This window comes from Heptranchias perlo, chromosome 9 (genome assembly GCF_035084215.1).
Source record: "Heptranchias perlo isolate sHepPer1 chromosome 9, sHepPer1.hap1, whole genome shotgun sequence".
NCBI classification, from domain to species: Eukaryota; Metazoa; Chordata; class Chondrichthyes; order Hexanchiformes; family Hexanchidae; genus Heptranchias; species Heptranchias perlo.
Genome location: NC_090333.1, coordinates 56,213,234 through 56,235,482, shown reverse-complemented (window position 1 = coordinate 56,235,482; position 22,249 = coordinate 56,213,234). Strand labels below are relative to the sequence as shown.

The 22,249-nt window shown below is 39.5% G+C and overlaps 1 protein-coding gene across 3 annotated transcripts in view; it reads left to right on the top strand.

Moving 5' to 3' along the window:
- swt1 (SWT1 RNA endoribonuclease homolog) overlaps nt 1-22,249 on the top strand; it is a 120,437-nt gene that overhangs the window by 95,028 nt on the left and 3,160 nt on the right. For all 3 annotated transcript variants that reach the window (XM_067990496.1, XM_067990497.1, XM_067990495.1), the window contains 2 exons: nt 10,612-10,690; nt 11,366-11,433. In XM_067990496.1, coding sequence (XP_067846597.1) covers nt 10,612-10,690; nt 11,366-11,433 — 147 coding nt within the window. The remainder of the gene's footprint in view (nt 1-10,611; nt 10,691-11,365; nt 11,434-22,249) is intronic.

The window sequence follows — 22,249 nt, the reverse complement described above, 5'->3', positions numbered from 1 at the left end:
CAGTCAGGGAGAGAATTCCAGGTAAGTGCGACATCGGGGTGGGAGGTTGGGGCTGGACATTCTGGGGGGCAGGGGGGAGTCGGAGATCGTTTGGGAAGGTGTCGGCCTATTGCTGCAGGTAAGCTTGTTAGACCTGGAGGAACAACTACTACTCCTCTTGGCCCACATGCAATGCAATAAAGACACTTACCTGTTGATCCAGGCCTTCCAGCCTCCTCTTACATGGTGTGAATCAGAAGGCCCGGAATCCCACCCCCCAAGAGTTAAAAATAAAAAAAACCTGTCAAAATGGAGGCACGCAGCTTCCTTTAAAAGATTTTATTGTCCGACCCGCCTCCTGAGAGTTGGTTGGTTGCCAGCCTCCTGACCTGCCTCAGTTAAAACCAGAAGTGGGCAGGTTGGGTCGGGTTTTACAATTTTTACCTTCCCACCCGCCCCCACCCACCCATCTTTGGGGGTTAAAATTACACTCCTTGTCTTTTCATATTCAATTCTTAATATGTTTTTCTGCTTTCTCACTGCATCTGGTTTCTAAAGCATGTTGCAACTTTGATCAGCTTCCCGCCTATGGTTAAAGTTCACAATCTTTTATTTTCCTGTAAAAGAATTATTATAACAAAATAACAAGTATTTAAAATTATTTTATTGTGTACTTATCAAAGCGAGGAATTTAATGGGCAGTGGAAGATTTAGTCATTTTGGAATTCATCTATTCTAGAACTTAGTATCAAACATCAGAAATTACTTTCTCATAGTTCTCTGGAGAAGTATGTTGCCTTTTTGAAGGTCAGTGCTCTCTTGATGGTTAAGATAGTAAATAGCTGACCTACACAGGCCAGAAAGGTCCCATGGTCAATACTAAGTTAGCTGATCTCAGCTTGGGCAACAGTAGAGTACTACATTTAACCTTACTGCACCTTATTAGGAAGATAATAATTAGCCAGGGTTCCTAATCCTAATCATTATCTTGCAACTCCTGCTGGAAGAGAGAGAGAGAATGTGTGCTTGTGTGTGTGTGTGTTTTATGCTTGTGTGTATGTGTGAAAATTTGCTGAAGGTGGGAGAAGGGTGGTTGTGGTTCTCTCATGATTGTATAGCCTGCCAACATTTGCTGTCTAGGTTCAGCCATGAATAATGGCTACATCAGTGAGGAACAGGAAGGTGCCTTTGGAACCATTCCCCAGAATAGGAGGAATTGGGAGAGAAAAATATTAGAAAGGCTCACAATTGTTATGTAACTGTTTTAAAAACATGTAATCATAGGTGCAAAACAATGAAACATTTCATGTCATTTTGTCTTCCTTGTACCATACAGTTTTTAATATAAAGCACTAAATTGTGAGAACTGATTATTTCTGACTATCGGATCTGTTTTCATTTTTTTTCTCTTCAGTTTAAAAGTATACCATAGCTAACAAATACACTGCTAAAATAATTCAGTGAACTTATTTAGAGTAGAGAAATAAAATGGACCTTGTTTACTACTTTATGGTTATAATTGGCAGTTTTAATGCACGCAGAATACTTAACACCAAGATCCTTGTATCCATACAGTAAACAGAACAGCCCTCTGGTGATGGTGAATTCTAAGCATGCTTTTAGTCATGCGAAAAATCATTATAACTCCAGAGCACAGCAGGGACAAGCAAGTTATGAGGCTTTCAACCTTGTAAAAGAATTGCTTCAACTGACCATTACCATTTTAACGGCCTCTGTTTATACTATTTGCTTGGCATAATAACCATTGGGCCGGAAATTGCTTTTAAAATAATGGTGCGCCTAATAGCGTTTACCGTTATTAGTGGCGAAATTGAAGAGCAAGTTCCAGCACCGCACATGCGCAGTCAAACGCAGAAATCCGGAACTTGCTCTTCCTGGTTCGCCGGCGATCTGACAGCTTCGGGTTGAAGAGATACCGCCGGCTGCAGTCAATAGAATCAATGGACCACTGTCAACTTGCTCTCTTGCCCAGCTGGAAACTAACTAATCTTGCCACAGAACAGGTACACTCAGTTATATCAGATCTAAGCTAAATTTTAATAGTGTGGTATGTCTTAATGATTGCCAAGCAACCTCTCTGGCACTGAAAATTACATTTTTAAAACATGGAGTCTCATTCATTGCGATTTTAATAGTTTAACATTTTTTAAAATAATGTAAAAAATTTTAATTTTTTAACTTTTTCTTTCTATCTCTTTTATCTCTGTCTTTTAATTTGATATTTCTTATCCTCTCTTTATTTCACTGCCTCTAACTTTTGACAGTTGATTTTACTGTTGAAGCTTTCACTTCGAGGTTTTGAATCTTTGCGGCTTGTCAGTGATGCTGCAATCTGATTGGTCGAGGGGGGAGAGCTATCCTCTCATTGGCCACATAGGTCCTAGGTTCGCGGGAGTTAATGCTGGACTCTTTTCAGGTTTGCATTAGAGGAAGTTCCCACAGTAAAGATTGTTTTCTCACAGTAAGTTTGTGGGTGAGTATAAATTTATTGAGCGGCAAGCACCGCTCGAAGCAATTTCCAGCCCGACATGTTGCAAGTCAATAATTCATCAAAGGACATTGTTAGAACGCAAAGTGAGACTGAAACCCAAGATCTATCACGTGTGGTTTTTCCCACACGTCCGTCCTCCTCCTCCTCCTCCCTTCTCCTCCCTCCCAGTACCATGATAGAGTATCCCTCGTCCTCACTTTCCACTACACCAGCCTCCGCATTCGATTGATCATCCTTTGCCACTTCCGCCACCTCCAGTCCAATCCCCCACCGAAAATATCTTCCCCCTCCCCTTTCAGCATTCCAAAGGGACCGTTCCCTCCATGACACCCTAGTCCACTCCTCCATCGTCCCAACACCTGGTGACCTTCTCCTGGCACCTTCCCATGCAAGCGAAAGAGATGCAACACATGCCCATTCACCTCCCTTGCCACCGTCTAGGGCTCCAAATGCTCCTTCCGGGTGAAACAGCAATTTACTTGATAACTGGCTTGAAAGAAATACTATATTCGCTGCCCACGATGTAGTCTCCTGTACATTAGGGAGGCCAAACACAGATTGGATGGTTGCTTTGTTGAACACTTCCGTTCTGTCCGCAAGTGCGACCCTGAGCTTTTGGTCACTTGCCACTTGAATTCTCCATCCACTTCCACTCTGTCCTTGGGCTCCTACACTGTTCCAATGAAGCTCAACGGAAGCTCGAGGAACAGCAGAATATCTTTCTACTAGGCACTTTACAGCCTTCTGGCCTTATCATTGAGTTTAATAACTTCAGACCTTAACTACCACTCCCATTTTCTCTTGAACAGCAGGTACTAGTAATGTGGGATAGGTGCACCAAACTACTGGGAATGGGGGAGGTGTGGGCTGGTGCTTGGGATTGGGATCCCCTATAGTCAGCGGGTGTCTGCCTCCCTTTCTTCCACCATCTTCCTGGACCACTGGAGCCTTCTCTTCTTTACCAGATTTTCCTTGCTTCCCTCCCTCTCTGCTATTCTGCTGGAACCATTCTCACATCCTCTGGACATATCTTTTGTTCCTTTATCTCATTTTGCCTTGTGCCACCATCACTTCTGTCATTTAGTCATCTCCTGCCCTTCATCTGTAACATCTTCCAGTTCTGATGATAGTTAACGTTTCAGGTCAATGACCTCTGTTTCTCTTACCACAGATGCTGACTGATCTGCTAAATGTTTCCAGCATTTTCTGTTTTTATTACTGTATTGTGATACCTGTGTTATTTTTATATGAATGTTTAATCCGTTTTTGCTATATTTAAATACGCAAAGACAAATGCATCACAAAGTTAACCATGACAGAGCGCCACTGCTAACCAGATTGTCATCCATTCTTTTTTTAAAGGTGTTCATTTATACAGTACCAACTATTTTAGCTAAAAGCCTCCAACATATCCAATGCCATGGGGAGAGCATGTTCTTTCTAATCTGAAATCTTGCTCAAGGCTTGTTTATTGCATACATTTTCCTTTTACTTCTGTTCCTGCAGTCCAGTTCATGTTGGAACAAGACACCAGCTGTGCATTATGGTTTTAAAAAAAAAAGGCACTTGTAAACAAATCTCCAGAATTTACTGTGCAGGCAGACCAAATACATGCAGCCAGCTCAAATACATGCAGCCAGCTGAAAAGAAAAATTGCTGGCAAGCCATGCCAAGTTCATTCAGTGGACACTTGAATACATAAATGTTACACACGATCCTTGAGGGGATAAGTTAAATAGTAATGGATATCCTGCCAGCAGTGAAAGTAGCATATACACCATTGCTCATCCTAGGTAAATCCTTCCTGGCGAGCTCCACTTAAGTTGTTGTGAAATTGTTGAAGTTTCTGCATTGATTTTAAATTAAATTCTTTTGTTGAGTAATTTGTAGCAATGAGCCTTATAAACCTTTTTTTTACAATAGTTCTGCATCTAAAAAAACAATCCCTGCCACACGATACACTGTAGAGTACAGCATCATATATTTTTCACATCCTTAATAAAATTCACTGACTACTTATTTTAAATCTGTGCCGTGCTATCCGTACTCTGTAAACAGACATGCACCTGTGACAAAAGTGTACAAAGTTTTACAAATCCACTGCTCCCATGGATTGAGTATTTCTAATTACAGGAAATATGACAAAATTACTATACAATGTCTGTAGGCTAATCCCCTCGTGATTATTTTTTTATAGGGCTTCTGTAGGAAGTGAAATGCTGTTCAGGGTGACTTTGAGATTTCTCAGACAGGGTGATATACACTGCCTGTGAAACAAACAATGCTATAATACAAGGTCACTATTTTTAAGAGATTTAAAAAAAAAATTAAACAGGAATTGCATAACTGACTTAATTTTGCACCATAATAAGGAATTTACAATCTGATTGAATGCTTAACACATTTGTATGTCACTCCTTTGTCCACAGGAAACAGAGAGTAGGAATAAATGGATCTTTTTCAAGGTGGCAGGCAGTGACTAGTGGGGTACTGCAGGAATCAGTGCTTGGGCCCCAGCTATTCACAATATACATCAATGATTTGGATGAGGGAACCAAATGTAATATTTCCAAGTTTGCTGATGACACAAAACTAGGCCGGATCGTGAGTTGTGAGGATGCAGCAAAGAGGCTTCAAGGCAATTTAGACAAGTTGAGTGAGTGGGCAAATACATGGCAGATGCAGTATAATGTGGATAAATGTGAAGTTATCCACTTCAGAAGGAAAAACAGAAAGGCAGCATATTATTTAAATGGTGATAGATTGGGGAATGTTGATGTACAAAGGGATCTGGGTGTCCTTGTACACCAGTCACTGAAAGCAAGCAGGCAAGTGCAGCAAGCAATTAGGAAGGCAAATAGTATGTTGGCCTTCATTGCAAGAGGATTTGAGTACAGGAGCAAGGATGTCTTACTGCAGTTATACAGGGCCTGGGTGAGACCACACCTGGAGTATTGTGTGCAGTTTTGGTCTCCTTACCTAAGAAAGGATATACTTGCCATAGAGGGAGTGCAGCAAAGGTTCACCAGACTGATCCCTGGGATGGCAGGACTGTCATATGAGGAGAGATTGGATCGACTCGGCCTGTATTCACTCGAGTTTAGAAGAATGAAAGGGAATCTCAATGAAACGTATAAAATTCTGACAGATTGGATGCAGGGAGGATGTTTCCCCTGGCTGGGGGGGTTCCAGAACGAGGGGTCACAGTCTCAGGATATGGGGTAGGACATTTAGGACTGAGATGAGGAGAAATTTCTTCACTCAGAGGGTGGTGAATGTGTGGAATTCTCTACCACAGAAGGCTGTGGAGGCCAAGTCACTGAATGTATTTAAGAAGGAGCTAGATAGATTTCTGGACACAAAAGACATCAAGTGGTATGTGGAGAGAGTGGGAATATGGTATTGAGATAGAGGATCAGCCGTGATCATATTGAATGGCGGAGCAGTCTCAAAGGGCCAAATGGCTTACTCCTCCTATTTTCTATGCTTCTATATTTCTATCTAACAATTAAATTTGCAAAGATGGCAGACGACTAGAGTAAGATTGATTGGGTAGTCCTACTAGGCAGGGATAACGGCAGCACTGAATAAAAATGGATTGCTTTTAAAACCATCTTTACACATATAATCGTCGGGTTAAAAGAAGGGCACATGGTAAGACAAAACCAAATAAGCTAATTGATCATGCCAAAGACAAATTAAACTAAAGCAGAAATATTTCTACAGTATTAAGGAGAATAACTAGCAGGTGAGCAGGGATAGATATCAAATTCAGCTAAGGGCAATGAAAGCTGCTTTCAGAGCAGCCAAAAGGACACTGGAGAAGAGGATAGAGGCTAGGTGTGGTAGCAATAGCAAGATCTTTTTCAGCTATGTTCGGTGTCAGAGGGCAATTAAGGACTGTATAGGGCCATTGACGAATTCGACATGGCAGATTCAGGTGGAGTCTCAGGATATGGTAGAGGTTTTCCATGGCTACTTTGCTTCAGTTTGCACTACAGAAGATGATGCTGGGTTACCAATAATACAAGATAGGGTTGATGCTGTAATTGTGTTAAAGTATATGTGGATATCGTCCTTGGTAGAATTAGTGCTCTTAAAATGGATTGAGTTGCTGGCCCTGATGCCATTCACACTAAGGTGCTCAAAGTAATGGAGGCTATGCTCTGAGATCATCTCAATTATGTATTTAATGGCTCATGGATTCCTCCCATGAACTGGACATGTAGTACTAATATTTAAAAAGGGAAGTAAATCAAAAATGGGAAACCATTAGTTTGACTTCGGTTATAGGCAAGTTGATAGAAGGGATCATTAGAGATGTGGGATACAGTTACCTTGAAAGAGAATGGTTTATTAAGGAATCTCAGCACGGCTTTTGGAAGAGAAGGTTCTGTCTCACCTACTTAGTTGAATTTTTTTGTCGGAGTTGCAACTTGGTGGATGTTGCAAGCCCAGTTGACATTGGGTATGTAGACTTTCAAAAAACCTTTGACAAAATGCAAAACAAAAGGTTGAATCTTGTGGAATTGATGGGCCGAGATTGGTTTGGATAAAGAACGAGATAAGTGCAGGTAACTTCAAGCATGTATAAACTGCAGAGTTTAGTGCTCAATGGTTCTTAATGGGAGAAGGGCCTGAAGGTTGTAGCGCATTGTTCGTTGAAGGTCCGTGACCAATGCCACAAGGCTATGGTGAAAACAATTAGGGTGTTAGGATGTATTGCCAAGACAGTTACATATGAAACGAGAAACAATATGGTTTCTTTGAATAAGCACTTGGACAGGCCACATTATGAATACTGTGTCCAGTTTTAATCCTCTCACATAGCGGAGGATAAGGTTTAGAGTATGGCCACTAGATCAATATCTAGTTTAGGGGCCCTTGGTTACCAGGAAAGACTTAGAGAGCTGGGACTTTCTACTTGGAAACAATGTAGACGTCAAGGAAATATAATTGAGGTCTTCAAAATAATGAAAAGATTAGACTCGATCCAAGTGGATAAGCTATTGAGCTAGATAGGTTAGGGAGAATTAGAGAACGCAAGTATAAGTGGCAAAAGCATAGAAGTAGGTTAGATGCTAGGAGGTACTTTTTGCAGAGTCATTGAATTCTGGAATAGGTTGCCAGCACTTGCAGTGAATACAGATTCACTTCAAGCATTCAAAAGGGAACTGGACAAGTTCCTGAGAGTGGAAAACCTCTCTACATATAGAAGGCAGATGGGTCATTGGGGTTGTGTCACACAGTCACCGTGATCTCTTGGAGCTTGCTTAATTGCTTTCAGGGATTGGAGAGGAATTTCCTAAATTGGCCTATGGTTTTTTTTTGCCACTCAGGAGATTGCATGACTGCTTGATGGGGGAATAGGAGTGATGGTGTACGGAAGTTACACCACACTGGGATGGGACAGGCATGGTGGACCACCTGTTCTTTCCTGTCCTTTTTTGTGTGTTCATAATCGAGTTTCTGAAATTCCATTGCTGAAGTTTTGATTGAATTTTGTTTGTAGTATCAGAGTATGGGGTACAGCACAGAAGGAGGCCATTCGGCTCATTGTGCCTGTGCCAGTTCTTTGAAGGAGCTATCCAATTAGTGTCACTCCCCCTGCTCTTTCCCAATAGCCCTGTTAATTTTTTGCCTTCAAGTGTTTACCCAATTCCTTTTTGAAAGTTACTATTGAATCTGCTTCAGGCAGTGCATTCCAGATCATAATAACTCGCTGTGTAAAAAAAAATCTAGTTGCCATATTTGACAAAAATTCCATTACCTATATAAATTAAAACACTGTACAGGATTAGTTTCTAGTTGAATCTTTCTAGCCAGACTAATTTTTGTTTTAACTGAACCTGGAGCAGTGGTTATGAAATAACTATAGTACTTCCCGAATGGCAGATGGAGTTCTGGTATGAAGCATTAGCTGTTCGTGTTCCCACATTCCCCTTCATTTAATATTACAAAAATTAACCCCCCTGTTATATTTTCATAAAAGGATGACAAAATTGGGCAATGGAGGCTTTGTTCAAGAACAAGAGAATTTCGTCCACAATTTTGGCTCAATAATAAAATGATGCATACTTGTTTACTTCTACAAGCCAAAATTCGATGGAATCATTGAGTTGTCAGCCCACTGAAGTGCCAACCTACTCAAGAATGTATTGCAGGAAAGGAAGAAATTATATTCCTTTATGACCAAATACAACAGTCTCTTGTGGGTTATCTAGCCAGCTTCACTTGAGGGCATAATTTATTTTATTCAATTGCCAATCAAATAAAGGCTTCCTGAGTATAAATGTGAGGACTCTTGTTTGTACCTGTGACTGGATACTTGAAATTATGCGAAATCTATTGACTGGGCAGACCTGGACAGTAACAGGGAGCTGTTGATATTTTTGATTGAAGTTGGAATTTGTATAATGCCATGCATATGCCTTCGATAATATCTTTAATAGTATGTTATTTAATAATTTAATAATCCTACAGTGTAGATCTGATTTCTCCTTCACAAACTTCCAGAACTGAACCCACTGTAACTATATGTTGTTTTGGTACAGACAACATGCTCATTGTGGATTACAGAATTTATTCCACTCATAAGGAAGACCTTGAGAACTCACTTGGGATTTTTTTCACTGGAGTTAGCAAGATCTTCCTTATGTTGAAACAAAATCTGTATTCTACATTTGCCTCTGCATACCTCGCTGCTGGCCGCAACATCCACTATTCGATCAAAATATGGTCAAAATTAAATCCCAGTTATGGACAGTAATACATTATTGGCATCAAGAAACCTTGAACCCAGACAAAGTCGTTTTGAAGAAGAGCAACTGAGTTCACAAATGGCTTTCAAATTTTTTTATTAGTCTCTACGGTCCTATCTCATGTTCAGTGCAGATTTTGGGAGAGCAGTATCTGTGAGCTGGTTCCAGGTGTTCCCACTGCTAAATTTGGCTCCCTCATCTTGCCGAGAAACTCAAAGTTTTTTGTTGGGGTACAAGTCTGCCACTGGGGCATGGATGCTGGTTCCCCAGAATCTGAATTAAAACATCGCTGATATAAAAACAGCTTAATATATGTTCTTGTCCTCCAAATAGAATTTGAAACTAACTTAACAGATCTGAGTGAAACAGTATTCTGGAGTTACTACATGGAATAATGGTTTAGAATGTTGTCCTTAGACCTTTGGTTCCTGGATTTGTATCTAGCTTAGGCTATTGGGATGAAAGGGTCTTTTGGCTGCTACAAGGGTTCTAAGAAAAGTGGATTTAAGCATTCTCAATACAATTTCTAATGGCCACAAGTCTGCAACACTACAATACCCTTAATTTCATACTAGTTCTCTTTTAAAGACTGCAAATTGTTGTTCTCACCTCACAAAGATGATTATTGATGGGAAATGCCCTTCTTAAATCAGGGTTAAAGTGCTTTATTGAAGCAGTATAGATAACTGATGGAGATGTTCAGAATTATGAACGATTTTGATAAGGTATTAGGAAAAGATTATTTCCACTTGTTGGTGAGCTGGTAGCTCGGCAACATAAATTTAAAAACATCACCAAAAGAATGAAAGGAGAATTTTTTTACATGCAGAGGGTTGTTGAAACATGGAGTGCCCGAGTGGAAGCAGAATCCAAAATAGTTTTCAAAAAGAAAATGAAAAAACTAAAAGAATATGGAGAAAGGGAAGGAAAATAGGACTAAATGTGTAGCTTTTTCATATAGCCAATACGAGTGATGGGTTTAATAGCTTTCTGTGCTGTAAAATTCTATGATTCTACATAATCTGTGATGTACATGATTTGGAGTTGATTGCTGACTCTGGGTGAGAACAAATGTTCCATTCCCCAACATTGACATCACAAAATAAATTAAATCCCAAATCTCAAGCGGTTGTGCATAGCTGTGAATACAGTGTATTAAAGAGGCTTCTATCGCTCGTGGCAGAATCACCAAGATGCTTCACACAAAAAAAAGGTTAAATCTGGCAACTATTTTGATTGCACAGGATAGTAAAAGGGACCTGTGTCATTTTCCTAGTAATTCCAGGTGGTGCTATCCACTCAATACTGTTGATCATGTTTCTGCTTTACCTAATCTGCTGTTTATGATTGTTGTTTCAGAATTTTGTCATCTGATAGCAATGTACAAGACTTTCAGAAGCTCACCGAGATTCTGTACATCTTTCTAAATAATGAAGAGGTATAGCATCAGCTTTCAGGAAAATAGCTAGAATGTTTTAACCTTACTGTTCACTTAGTTATTCACTGTTCTTGTTTAAGTTTTACGTTGAATGATGCGCTAAAGCCTGCTGCAAAACCTCATCCACCACCCTAAACATTCACTCCCTTCACCACCGGCGCACTGTGGCTGCAGTGTGTACCATCCACAGGATGCACTGCAGCAACTCGCCAAGGCTTCTTCGACAGCACCTCCCAAACCCGCGACCTCTACCACCTAGAAGAACAAGAGCAGCAGGCACATGGGAACACCTCCACCTGCACGTTCCCCTCCAAGTCACACACCATCCCGACTTGGAAATATATCGCCGTTCCTTCATCGTCGCTGGGTCAAAATCCTGGAACTCTCTTCCTAATAGCACTGTGGGAGAACCTTCACCACACAGACTGCAGCGGTTCAAGAAGGCGGCTCACCACCACCTTCTCAAGGGCAATTAGGGATGGGCAATAAATGCTGGCCTCGCCAGCGATGCCCACATCCCATGAACGAATTAAAAAAAAAGTGGTTACTTGATACCTATCTGCATGAGAAAATTTATCACAGACATTGCTCATGTTTCTGTTTGTTTTCTACTTGTTTAACCTTCGTCACTATAGGAAGCCTTATTCAGATATTTTGTTTACTTTCTCCCTGCAGACAAATATTTCTGTTACCAGGATCTCTGCACAAGATTTGCATGAATGCTTTAATCATGAAGAGTACAGGTGAGTTACAAACTGGTTTTATCTGACAATGTAAACTAACATGATGTATGCAATTTGATCTCAACATGCATGCTATTGAGTCACTAAATTGCTGCCTCACTTCAGCGATGTTACTTTTGATATGTGAATAATTTTCTTTGGTTAGTACATGAGCAGAGCCTTTTAACAGTAACATAAAGCATTATTCAAAACTTTGCAGAGCACACACAACTGGGCCAGTTAAGGAGAAGCTGGTTTAAAATCCAAACTCCATCTCCAGGGCCATTCATTAATAATTTACATACAAAATATTAATGGCTTCAAGGCTAAAATCAAGTTCATGGTTGTTGATTTAGATTAATCAAATAGATTTCATTAGCTTCCAACTTCGTTTTAAACATGGCATAAGTGATCACAAAAACAACCTGGAGAGAAAAACACTTAGAAACTCTTCACTCAGAATTCTAAGATCCTTGACAAAATTGGAGAATTAGCCGACCCTAGTCTATCTGGACCACAGCAGCTTCCTCTGCATTCAGTTATCTGTCTGTATATCTCGATCCGGGTTTCTGTGCCTGTGCCTCTCTCTCGCATGCTGAAAGTGGAGTAATTTGAAATTGTGGATCGCATTCCAGTAAAGGATGTTACTTGTGGATACTAGGACAATTTTCCATTTTTGGTACCTAGTGACAGCATCAAGGTCAGGTATAACATGGTGAATGCAAACTAAAGATCGTTCTACTCTTTACCAACAATATGCCTTAAACCCAAGCTAAGAACACTCCCACTTGTCCCAGTGAATGTTTTTCACTTCCTACATTAGCTGTCCTTCATGCCATTCTGAAATTGCTAGTTTCATGTTAATTTGTGAGGAATTTTATGTTGTGGCCCTGTGCCAAATAGAAATTAGGTTGGGAATGCCCAAACTCATTGGAAATTTACAACCAGCAGAGAGAGGAGACTTTCATCTCATTAATCTAAGCTGGGCTCAAACCTGGGTCACAGAGGTGAAAGTACAGTGAGCTAATTCACTGTGTTGCCTAGTCAATAAATGTGCATTATATTGCAAACTAGAATTAAAGAATTGTCTTGTATTGTAAAACAATACTTCTGGTGTTCTCTAATTAAAATTGTATTCTTGTTATAGTTCTTAATTTGGTAGAGTTCTACTGTTCTCAAATTGTCTGCTGTACAGACCTCATGTCTCTATTGATTTTAATTCCAAAGTGCACCACTTAATAAGGTACATTGTGTGGGCATCACATCATGGTATTTTCATGGCATGTGGACAACATCGAGGATGTTTAAAAAGGATATGTGAGACTCAGATACTGAATCAGTTTAATGTGTATTAAAAATAGACTAGAAAAGACGAAGGGGCAATATTTATATCTCTACCGTCCCGATTTCGGGTGGTTGCGAGACTGAAGAGAAATGAAAATTCTTGCTAAGCTCCGGCCATATTTGAGTTGGGCTTGGGACGGGCACCTGAAGCTCCTGTCAGAAACAGACAGGAACTGTAGATGACAACCTGTCCATACTTTAGTCTGAGTTTGTTGTTGTTTTATTGCTGGGACAGTTGCTCCAAGTCATTGATATTCTGACTCATCTGCTGTGTGTATTCAATATCTTTTGTTTTCATTTGAGCATTGAAGTTCACTGTGTTTTATCATTACATGAAGTGCATTTATGTCTAATATAACTATGTATAACTTGGTTTCTTAAAGTTTCAGTAGTATTTGGTCATACGAAATGTAAATATAAGTAAGAATGTGTATTTTCATAGCAACTAATCATGTCCTCCGGACATGCTGAAGCTCTTCACAACTAATTACTTTTGAAATGCAATCATTATTCTCAAGTAGACAAACATGGCAGCCAATTTACACATAGCAAGATCCAGCAACAATAAGTGAGATGAATTGCCAGTTACTTTGTTTTTGATGGTGTTGGTTGAGGGAGAAATGTTGGCCAGGACACCAGAGAGCTCTCTGTGCTTCTTCCAATGCCATGGGATCTTTTACAATCTCCTGAACCATCAGGCAAGAGGTGAGCTTCAGTTTAACACCTCATCCAAAAAGCAATGTTTCCGACAGTGCAGCACTTCCTCAGTACTGCATTGAAGTGTCAACTTAGATTATGTGCTCAAGGCTTATAACAGGGCTTGAGTCCACAAGCTTCTGCCTCAGAGGCAAGAGTTCAACGAACTGAACCAAGCCAACACAAATATAGTAATTTGATGTATTATTTGGCATTGCATAACAGGATTTCCAACTATCCTGGTACTCCAAGATTAGGGTATGCCTTAGATATTCTCTCGGGTACAGGAATGCTGGTCACTCCAGTAAGCGGTCTGAGTGTCTTAAGTTTAAGAGTGTGCCCGTGCTACCCAATATCTCACAATACAATATTGTAACCTAGGGTGTAATGGATAGCATGTGCATTTCTGCAAACCTTTTGAAGGTGGACTAAAACATGTGGTGAAAAAAGGTTGTTATGAATTATTAAGCAGCTTTATTTCACAGACAGTTAGTGAACATACAGGGTAACAAAATTCCAACAATAACAAAAAAAAAATTGCACTTAATTAACTCAATCTCATTTCTTTCCTCAAAAACATGGAAGGAGAATAATAAACCAGGTGCCTTGTCCCTTTCATGGGCTGGCTTACTTGTTCTTGGCATTGCCTTTCTTTTTTTTTCAGACTACTTCTAACTGCAAAAAATGACTTTCACCTTTAGCTTCCAGCTCCAGGCCTACAGCTATCGGCACATGTAGCCCTTTGGATCCCCAGCCACCACCCAGTTGGTTGAGGCACTGACTTCCTCCAAGTAGTGATTTGCCAGTAGGACTCTCAATAAAACTGATTAAAACTCACATCCCCAAGGGAGGAAGAGAGGTAACAAGGCAATCTCCTACTGTTTTCAAGATAAATGGAGGCCATCCTAGCTAATGGGCCTGGGATTAGACAGTTGACCCATATTGCATCAATTTGAAGTAGTTTGTGAACCGTTACATTGCACAAAGTGGCCCGCCTGATCTTAATGCACATCTTCAATGCCTGCAGCTTGTGGCTTCCCCCTTTTTAAACCTGTGCAGATTTAAAGCACAACCTTTAAGCATAACTCAAACCCAAAATCCTTTTCATGAAAGAAAGATCAAAAATCCTGAAACATGACAGTTGGTTATTATGTAGTTGTTAGTGCACTGTACTATTTGTGCATAACATACATGCAATACATGAAATGGACTTCCAGATAGACTAGTGGAAGCAAAAGCCCTGGAATCAATTGGGAACCAATTGAATGCTGCAGTGGAGGGATTTTAGGCTATTTCTGGATGGATGAGCTAAGATGGATCGAATAGCCTCTCTTAGATTTAATTATCTTGTGAATATATATGGAGTTATTACTAGCACAGGCTGTCATCTGTAAACAATAGGTTTTCCACTAGCTAGTTTGTGTTCTACATATGAAGTAAAAAGATGCATAGAGCAAAGATTGTGGATGGGTTTAGCATTACTTAAACATAAAAGGATAGTGCATTTGTTCAACAATAGAATTAATATCTATGCCACTCTATGTGGTTAGATTAAGGCTAAGCAGCTGGAGGTTCTTGACGTCGATCTTACTGCACATGTTGTTAGGAAGCGATAAGAAGTTTAAGTCCTGTTATGGTAGAGTTAGTTATAGAGGTCACACAAAAGATTGATTTAAACTTCCTTCAGAATGTGATCTTATATTTGAGTAATACTGTATCTTTAAGTGATCCAGTAACAGATCTACTATACTGCTGCTTGAACACTGCACTTTCTTTGCATCTAAAACCAGTAGAGATGCAAATTCCTGTATACTGCAAATCAATTGCCAGTGTAAACTTTATTTGTTTATTCTAATCTTAGTCTAGAGCAAGCTTTGGTTTTCCGCAGCATTAGGAGATTTGCATTAGACATTATAAACACTTAAGTCTCCTTCCATTTTTATAAGGAACTGGAAACTCAGTACTTGAGGCAGCTTGATAGTTTGACATGCTACAGAAGCAAATTCTCCCAACCCACCCCTCCTCCTACCTAGTCCAGTGTCACTGAGACCATTTGTGCCCCATGCTATCTGGGCTGAGATCAGGTAACTCAGCACAGGCTGCGGATTGAACCTGGAATCTTCCCGGTATGTGACTCGCCACCAGATCAAGTGTGCGTTATCCATTGAGCAACTAGGTATTTATTCCTAAATGGTGTTATGACAGCAGAATGGTTTCTGTTAGAAACTATTTTAAGTTTGCATATGCATGCTATGAGTTGCTGATTTGTAAAAGTTTATTTGCACAATATCATTTGCTTGCAGCAGCACCTACATTCCACAGGAATGATTGCTGTGTTCAGTAATAAAATTCCCACGTGCTTCATCTGTTCAAATAGATGTTTCAGATGTTGCTGACTGTTGAATCGTACATATTAACGCAATAATGCAAAATCAATAAATTGTTAATGAAGTCCTGAGTGTATGAAAATTTCTGCACATTACTTTGTTGGTGCACGGATTAGTATATATGAGTGCTGTTGAGTTAAAACTGGTTTATCCTGTTCTTTAATTCCATATAATCCATCTATTACCATTTGATGACATTGCACAGCAGTTTAGTAGCTGCTTTAATTCTGTAACCACTTTTTGTTTAGTACTCTGTACTATTTCCTTGAAGTACAACAGCAGTTAATACTTCCTATAGCAGGCAGGTAAGTAAGTAAAATCCAGCAGGGCAAGCCAATCTATTTTTAAGCCTCCTGATTTGTTGCTGCACAGTTGTCAGATGATAACTGCCAGCTCTGTATCTTCCAGTTATTTTCTAGATCATTCCTGCTTGCAACAGTGATTTTAATTGTATCATTGTGGACTCGTTGCTCTGTGATGCAACAACCCACAGTTTTTTAATGAACACGGCACTAAGGAATTTACATGCATCAAAAGATCTAAAAAAAATTGCATGATGCAGATTCATAGAGTCTGATCTAATAATGTCAAGGTACTCTGACTAGATTATGTTGGCACACTATACCATTTCAGAAAATTCATTAATGAATAATCTAAAAAACATGTAAAACAAATCCACAAGTTTTATGCCATTTTACTTGTATTGATGCATAACTCACTCCCTTCCCAGTTCTGAGCTCAAAAACACCTATGTTAAAATGCATCATAGGGAATCTTCTAGAATATTGTTTTAAATATAATGACAGTTTGTACTGTCAGCTGTCTATTGAGCCATGGTCTATATCTAGTCAGCTTTTATCTGAATATTCTTTGTGACTAGCCACAGTAACATTATTCTCTGAATCTATCGGGGAAAGAGCGGGGGAATGCAACTAACTGGATTGCTCTTACAAAGAGCTAACACGGGCTCGATGGGCAGAATGACCCCCTTCTGTGCTATAACCATCGTATGATTTTAACACCATTAATTATTGAATGTAACACTAGATGTTAGGTTAAAATTGCTGCATTGGTAAGCAGAATGCTATGAAGAGATATATAATCTCAAGCGCTGTACACATGATTTTGGTGACAGCTAAGCACTAATCTTTGTTCTTTGTAGGATAAATGTGACCAGAAAATAGTTTTTAACTGAGGAGGAAAAGTCACAATTTTTTGAAATTTTGCATTAGATGCATTCTCCTAACCTTGAGAGAGAACCATTTATCATGTAGCAAAATAAAAATTCACATTCTGTTGATAAAGATACTGGTATTAAGTGAAACCAGAGCATATATTTTGATTGATATTTGATTGCTTGATCCTCTAGCTTTCATTAAATTTACCTGTATTCACCTAAATCATCAGCTTCCTAAACTGCAGGTGTACTGATGGTTAACTGTGATCAACAAATGATCCTTGATCTGGAAGCTTCACGTGATAGTGTTTGATTGCTTTTTAACCTCCTACTTGGGTTTTAATCTGCTGATATAGGTGGTTTAGTTAATAAGATGATTATACAATGTCTTTAGCACAGCCAATAAAAGCAGCTAGTGAATAGGTAACTAACAATAACACTGTCCTGTATGACGAATTGCAATAGAAGTGTAAGGAAAGAAAGAACTTGCATTTATATGGTGCCTTTCACAACTTCAGTTTGTCCCAAAGTGCTTTACAGCCAATTAAGTACTTTTGAAGTATAGTCACTGTTGTAATGTAGGGAAACATGGCAACCAATTTGCACACAGCATGGTTCCACAAACAGCAATGAAATAACTTCCCTGCTCTTCTTCGAATAGTGCCATGGGATCTTTTACATCCACCTGAGAGGTCAAACGGGGCCTCAGTTTAACTTCCGAAAAACAACACCTTCAACGGTGCAGCACTTTTAGTCCTGCATTAAAGTGTCAGTCTAGATTAAGTGCCCAAGTGTCTGGAATGAGACTTGCCTCCGAGTCAGAAGGTTGTGGGTTCAAGAGTGCTTACATTCATTGTAAGGGCATTTACTAAAAAGGTGGCAGTGGTTCCATTTGGAGTCCAGAAAATTTCTTATTCATCTGCTCCCACAACCTATGGACATGGGAAATTGCACCGATTCACTTTGGCACCACTACCCAGGATTTTTTAATGGTATTTCTACTCAAAGGTTGGCCCTTAGCTCTGAAGTTTTTTGGCTGTCCTAGGAGATTACATGGCTGTGGGGGAGGATGTGAGGGGAGGTGGGAGCTCGGGGGAGGGAAAAAGTGTTTAACCATGATGGTCCGGCCACCATGGTTTGAGGCAGGCTTGATGGACCGGCTGGTCTTTTCCCGCCTGTCGATTTCATATGTTTGTAAGTGGGTAAAACTTCTTTGCAACATCTTAAAAAAAAGTGCAGTCCTGCTCCTGTTCATCCTTGCTTCCATCCTCAACTGCTACAGCAGAACTTCAATGTATGGCAATCCTTTAAAAGCAACTGGCTTAGATATTCCACTTATGCAAATAGCATGCATCAATCAATCTGCACAGAGTGTATATAATAATTATTATGATGAGCTAACTTCATAAAATTTCTTGCTACTTGCGTGCAATGCGTTGCAGTCATGCCAGCACTGTTACAGGGCTGCATAATCAGCCCTTGTGTCCAAATGCTTATCTGTTATTCTGTACCCTTTAATTCCTTGTCGTCATCTACGCGCATGTTTAGGAAGAACACTTGCACCCCTTTTTAAGATGCTGGTTACTGTTGCACATTAAATGTAGACACAGATACTTAGAAGATACTGGATATGTCTCAGTAAATTATAATTAAATCAGTGGTTTCGGGTGCCTTTATAAATGGTTCCCAGCAAACACCAACGTCTCCTTGTCACATTTGTCTTCCTCTGTACCCTGCCCTATGTGCTACTTAGTATTGAAAAGGAGAAAAAAACTCAAATGATTTCTGGCTGTGATCAACATTGTGCGATTGAATTCTTCTTTTAAATTGACAGATCTATCAATGGTAACCTGTCTCTACCTGTATATAAATAAATTTACTTTGTGAAGTATGGAGTTAATTGTATTTCCATTGGTTGTTATGCCGTTGACATTCCCCTTTAGCATGGCATAGGAGCTCATGGAATATCAGTTGTGTGATGTGGACCCTCCAGTATTACTAGGTCATTTTTTGCAATGACATAAGAAAATTCATCACCATGTATATAGCAGCATACTTGCATGTAAAACTGTCTGCCTTTTTGGGTGGATGTAAAAGATCCCATTGGCACTATTTGAAGAGCAGTTCACCCAATTTCCTGACCAGCACTGATCCCTAAAAAAAAAACAGATTAACTAGTCATCCATCTCATTTTGCTGTTTGTGGGACCTTACTGTATACAAATTGGCTGCTGCATTTGTGTACATAATAGTGACATCATAGCAAAAATGATTGAAAACCAGTCATTATGTTGTTTTGCCTCTTACTGATAAAATTCCACACATCTGAAACTTGCTTCCTTTTTTTATGCACAGAATGTTGCAGCTCCTGTGTCATTTTGAATGTATTTCCTGAGTTAAACAAAATAACAGGAACAAAACCACTAGACTGAACTATGTTAAATGACATTGCCAATTAGAATGTTTAAATTAGTTTTTCTTGGTCTGCAAACATAGAATCTTGAAGAGTTTCAAAGCTGGTTTTTAATCTGTATTTTTATATTTGATACAGCTGGCTGTTCTGCAACTAGAACAGAATATTACTGAATGAAATTATTTTTTTAAATCATAAATATTTTTCAAAAATCTACAAGTTGAATTTCTAGCTTGGGGAATTTCTTAAAAATGATTTAATTCTGATTTTAAACTGTATAAAAATGCAAATTTGGTTGATGCTCAACCAGTCCCCATGGAGCCAAGAGAGGTGGCTGGGTACAAAGGGCTTGAAACTGGGACATCACACCCCGGCCTCCTTAGAATGTAGGAACTCGCAGGAAAATAGCGTCCAGAATGAAAAGCCAACCATGAGTTAGGACGTTATTTTTAATGAAATTTATTTTAAGGTGCTCCTCCAATGAATATTCTGGTGAGTTAGCTAATCTCTGCCAGGAAGGCGCAGGGGATGCTGCAATTGGCCTCAGCACCCCTGAGCTAGGGAGAGAAAAATTAGCCAGGGTTCATGCTCCGGGGTTGCTATCCAGTGACCCGTGCTGGAACGTTTTAATTGACATCATGTGAGGACCATAGCCAAGCTTGGTTAAGCTCCCCATTTTAGAATAGCCTCTCACCACTTGCTTGTGAAGAACTGTCGTTTGGGAGTGGTACCAAAGGTCAGCTGCCGCTTCAGGAGTGATAGGGGTGGGGAAATAAATATTAAACATTTAAAATAGGGAGGAGTAACTGTAGGATAAATTTATAATACAACCTTAACCTCTGATATAGTCCTTTTTATAATAAAGTATTTAAAGCCTGAAATTTCTCTTTAGGGAAGATGTCTCAACTGTCTGCTCAAGAACAGTAAAGTAATAAAAGCAAGCCTTTTATAAGTAGGGATTGACTGTCTTGACAAACTAGCAAAGCAGCTGCAACAAGTAAATTCTTGTGCATAATTTTGTAGAAAGGATACTAAAAGATTTTTTATTTGCATCAATTCTACCATTGGTAAGCTGCTTTTTAAAAAAAATCTGCTACTGACTTTCAGCTGCATCACTTCATCTGCTGTTGACTCAAGTCTGAAGCAGTCACAGCTGTGTAGAGTTTTATTGGCTCAGGCCACTGCATCATTTTTACTTCATTGCAGCAGTTATTCTTTGCTATTTCTACAAATCGCCATAAAAATGTGACACGAACATTGTAACAGATGTTGACCCATAATTTCTGTGGTGATCAACTACAGGTTGGAAACCAGTTTTGAATTTTTATTGATGTATATTTTTGTCGGGGGGGAGGTGTGGCCCATTGGTACGATATCATACAAGAGGTAGGTATCTTGTACCGTTAATCAGGGTCAGGGTGGTAATCTAGAATAGTTTTGATCGCCAGAGGGGGTCAGAGAGGAATTTCCAGATTTTATTTCCCCTAATTGGCTTGAGCTTTTATTTAGTTTTTTGCCTCTCCATGGAGATTACATGGCTCCGGGTGGGGTGGGGGTTTATGTATTGTGTTGCATAAGGCATCACAGTTGGATGGGACAAGCTGGATGGACCAGTAGTTCTTTACCTGTCTGTCATTTTTCCTTTGTCCGTAATATGTAAAGGCACAGTCGCCAAGATGTTTGTTTTTATACTAGTCAATCTCCAATAGCATTACACGTGGGCAGTAAAGCCCCACAGATGTTTCTCAGTGGTATTTAGGATATTAGCAACAGGGGGTGTGAATATGAAGAAATGAACAGGAAACCTGTTGGTGGGACTTATGACTCCATGCTGGGATATTGGACAGTTTGCTGTTTAAAATATATGGCAATAGCTGAGTGTTTTCAATTAGCTTTGCCCTATAACCATTAGTTGAGCCTTATAGTTTTTATGTCTATTTTAAGTAAACTGTTTTAGTTGTTTTTTAGAATTGGAAATGGTACGAGAGGTTATTAATATTCAATGGACCAATTAATTGGATGGGTTAGGGAATGGCAGATTAATTTTGCTATTAATAAATGTAAGGTTCTGCACACTGGAACAAGAAACATGAAATATTTATTATTAATGAAGTCTATTAACAAAAGAGGAAAAATGAAAGGATCTGGATGTGATCATTGACCATAGGCTGAAAGTACCCAGTCAGTGTGAAGCTGTTATTAACAAAGCTAAACAAACACTGGGACGTATTTCTGGGTGTTTTACTACAAATCAAGTGGATATTAATTCTAGGGAATAGAATGCTTGCCGTTTTGGGCACTCAGTATCCATTATTAGATGTACCTCAGGTTAAATTCAGAGTAAAGTTCCCCCACCTCTTACCCAACAATGTATCTCAGCCCCGGTACATTCCCTGTTGTACCAAAGTGAAATTTTTTTATTTCCCACACCAACCATCCTGTGATTTCTGACTGAAATTGGCAATTAGTCTTAAATTGGGCCATTTACTTCTGTGGGCTAATGCTACTAGGAACTAGAAGAGCTGCCTAATACCATTTTACATAGTCAACAGAAAGCCAGGTTGTTGTATGGATCATTAATGAGGCTTGGATTGGGATAATTTGGAGAAGAAATTGAAAAAGTAAATAGAATGTTGGAATTCATAGTCAGAGCAGTGGAGTATAAGTGTACAGAGGTTATGCTGGGGCTTTATAGTACACTGGTTAAACAACACCACAAAACTGGGTAAGATTGAGATGTGGAGGAATTTCTTCATTCAGAGGGTTGTGAATCTTTGGAATTCTCTACTCTAAAGGGCCGTGGATGCTGAGTCGTTGAATA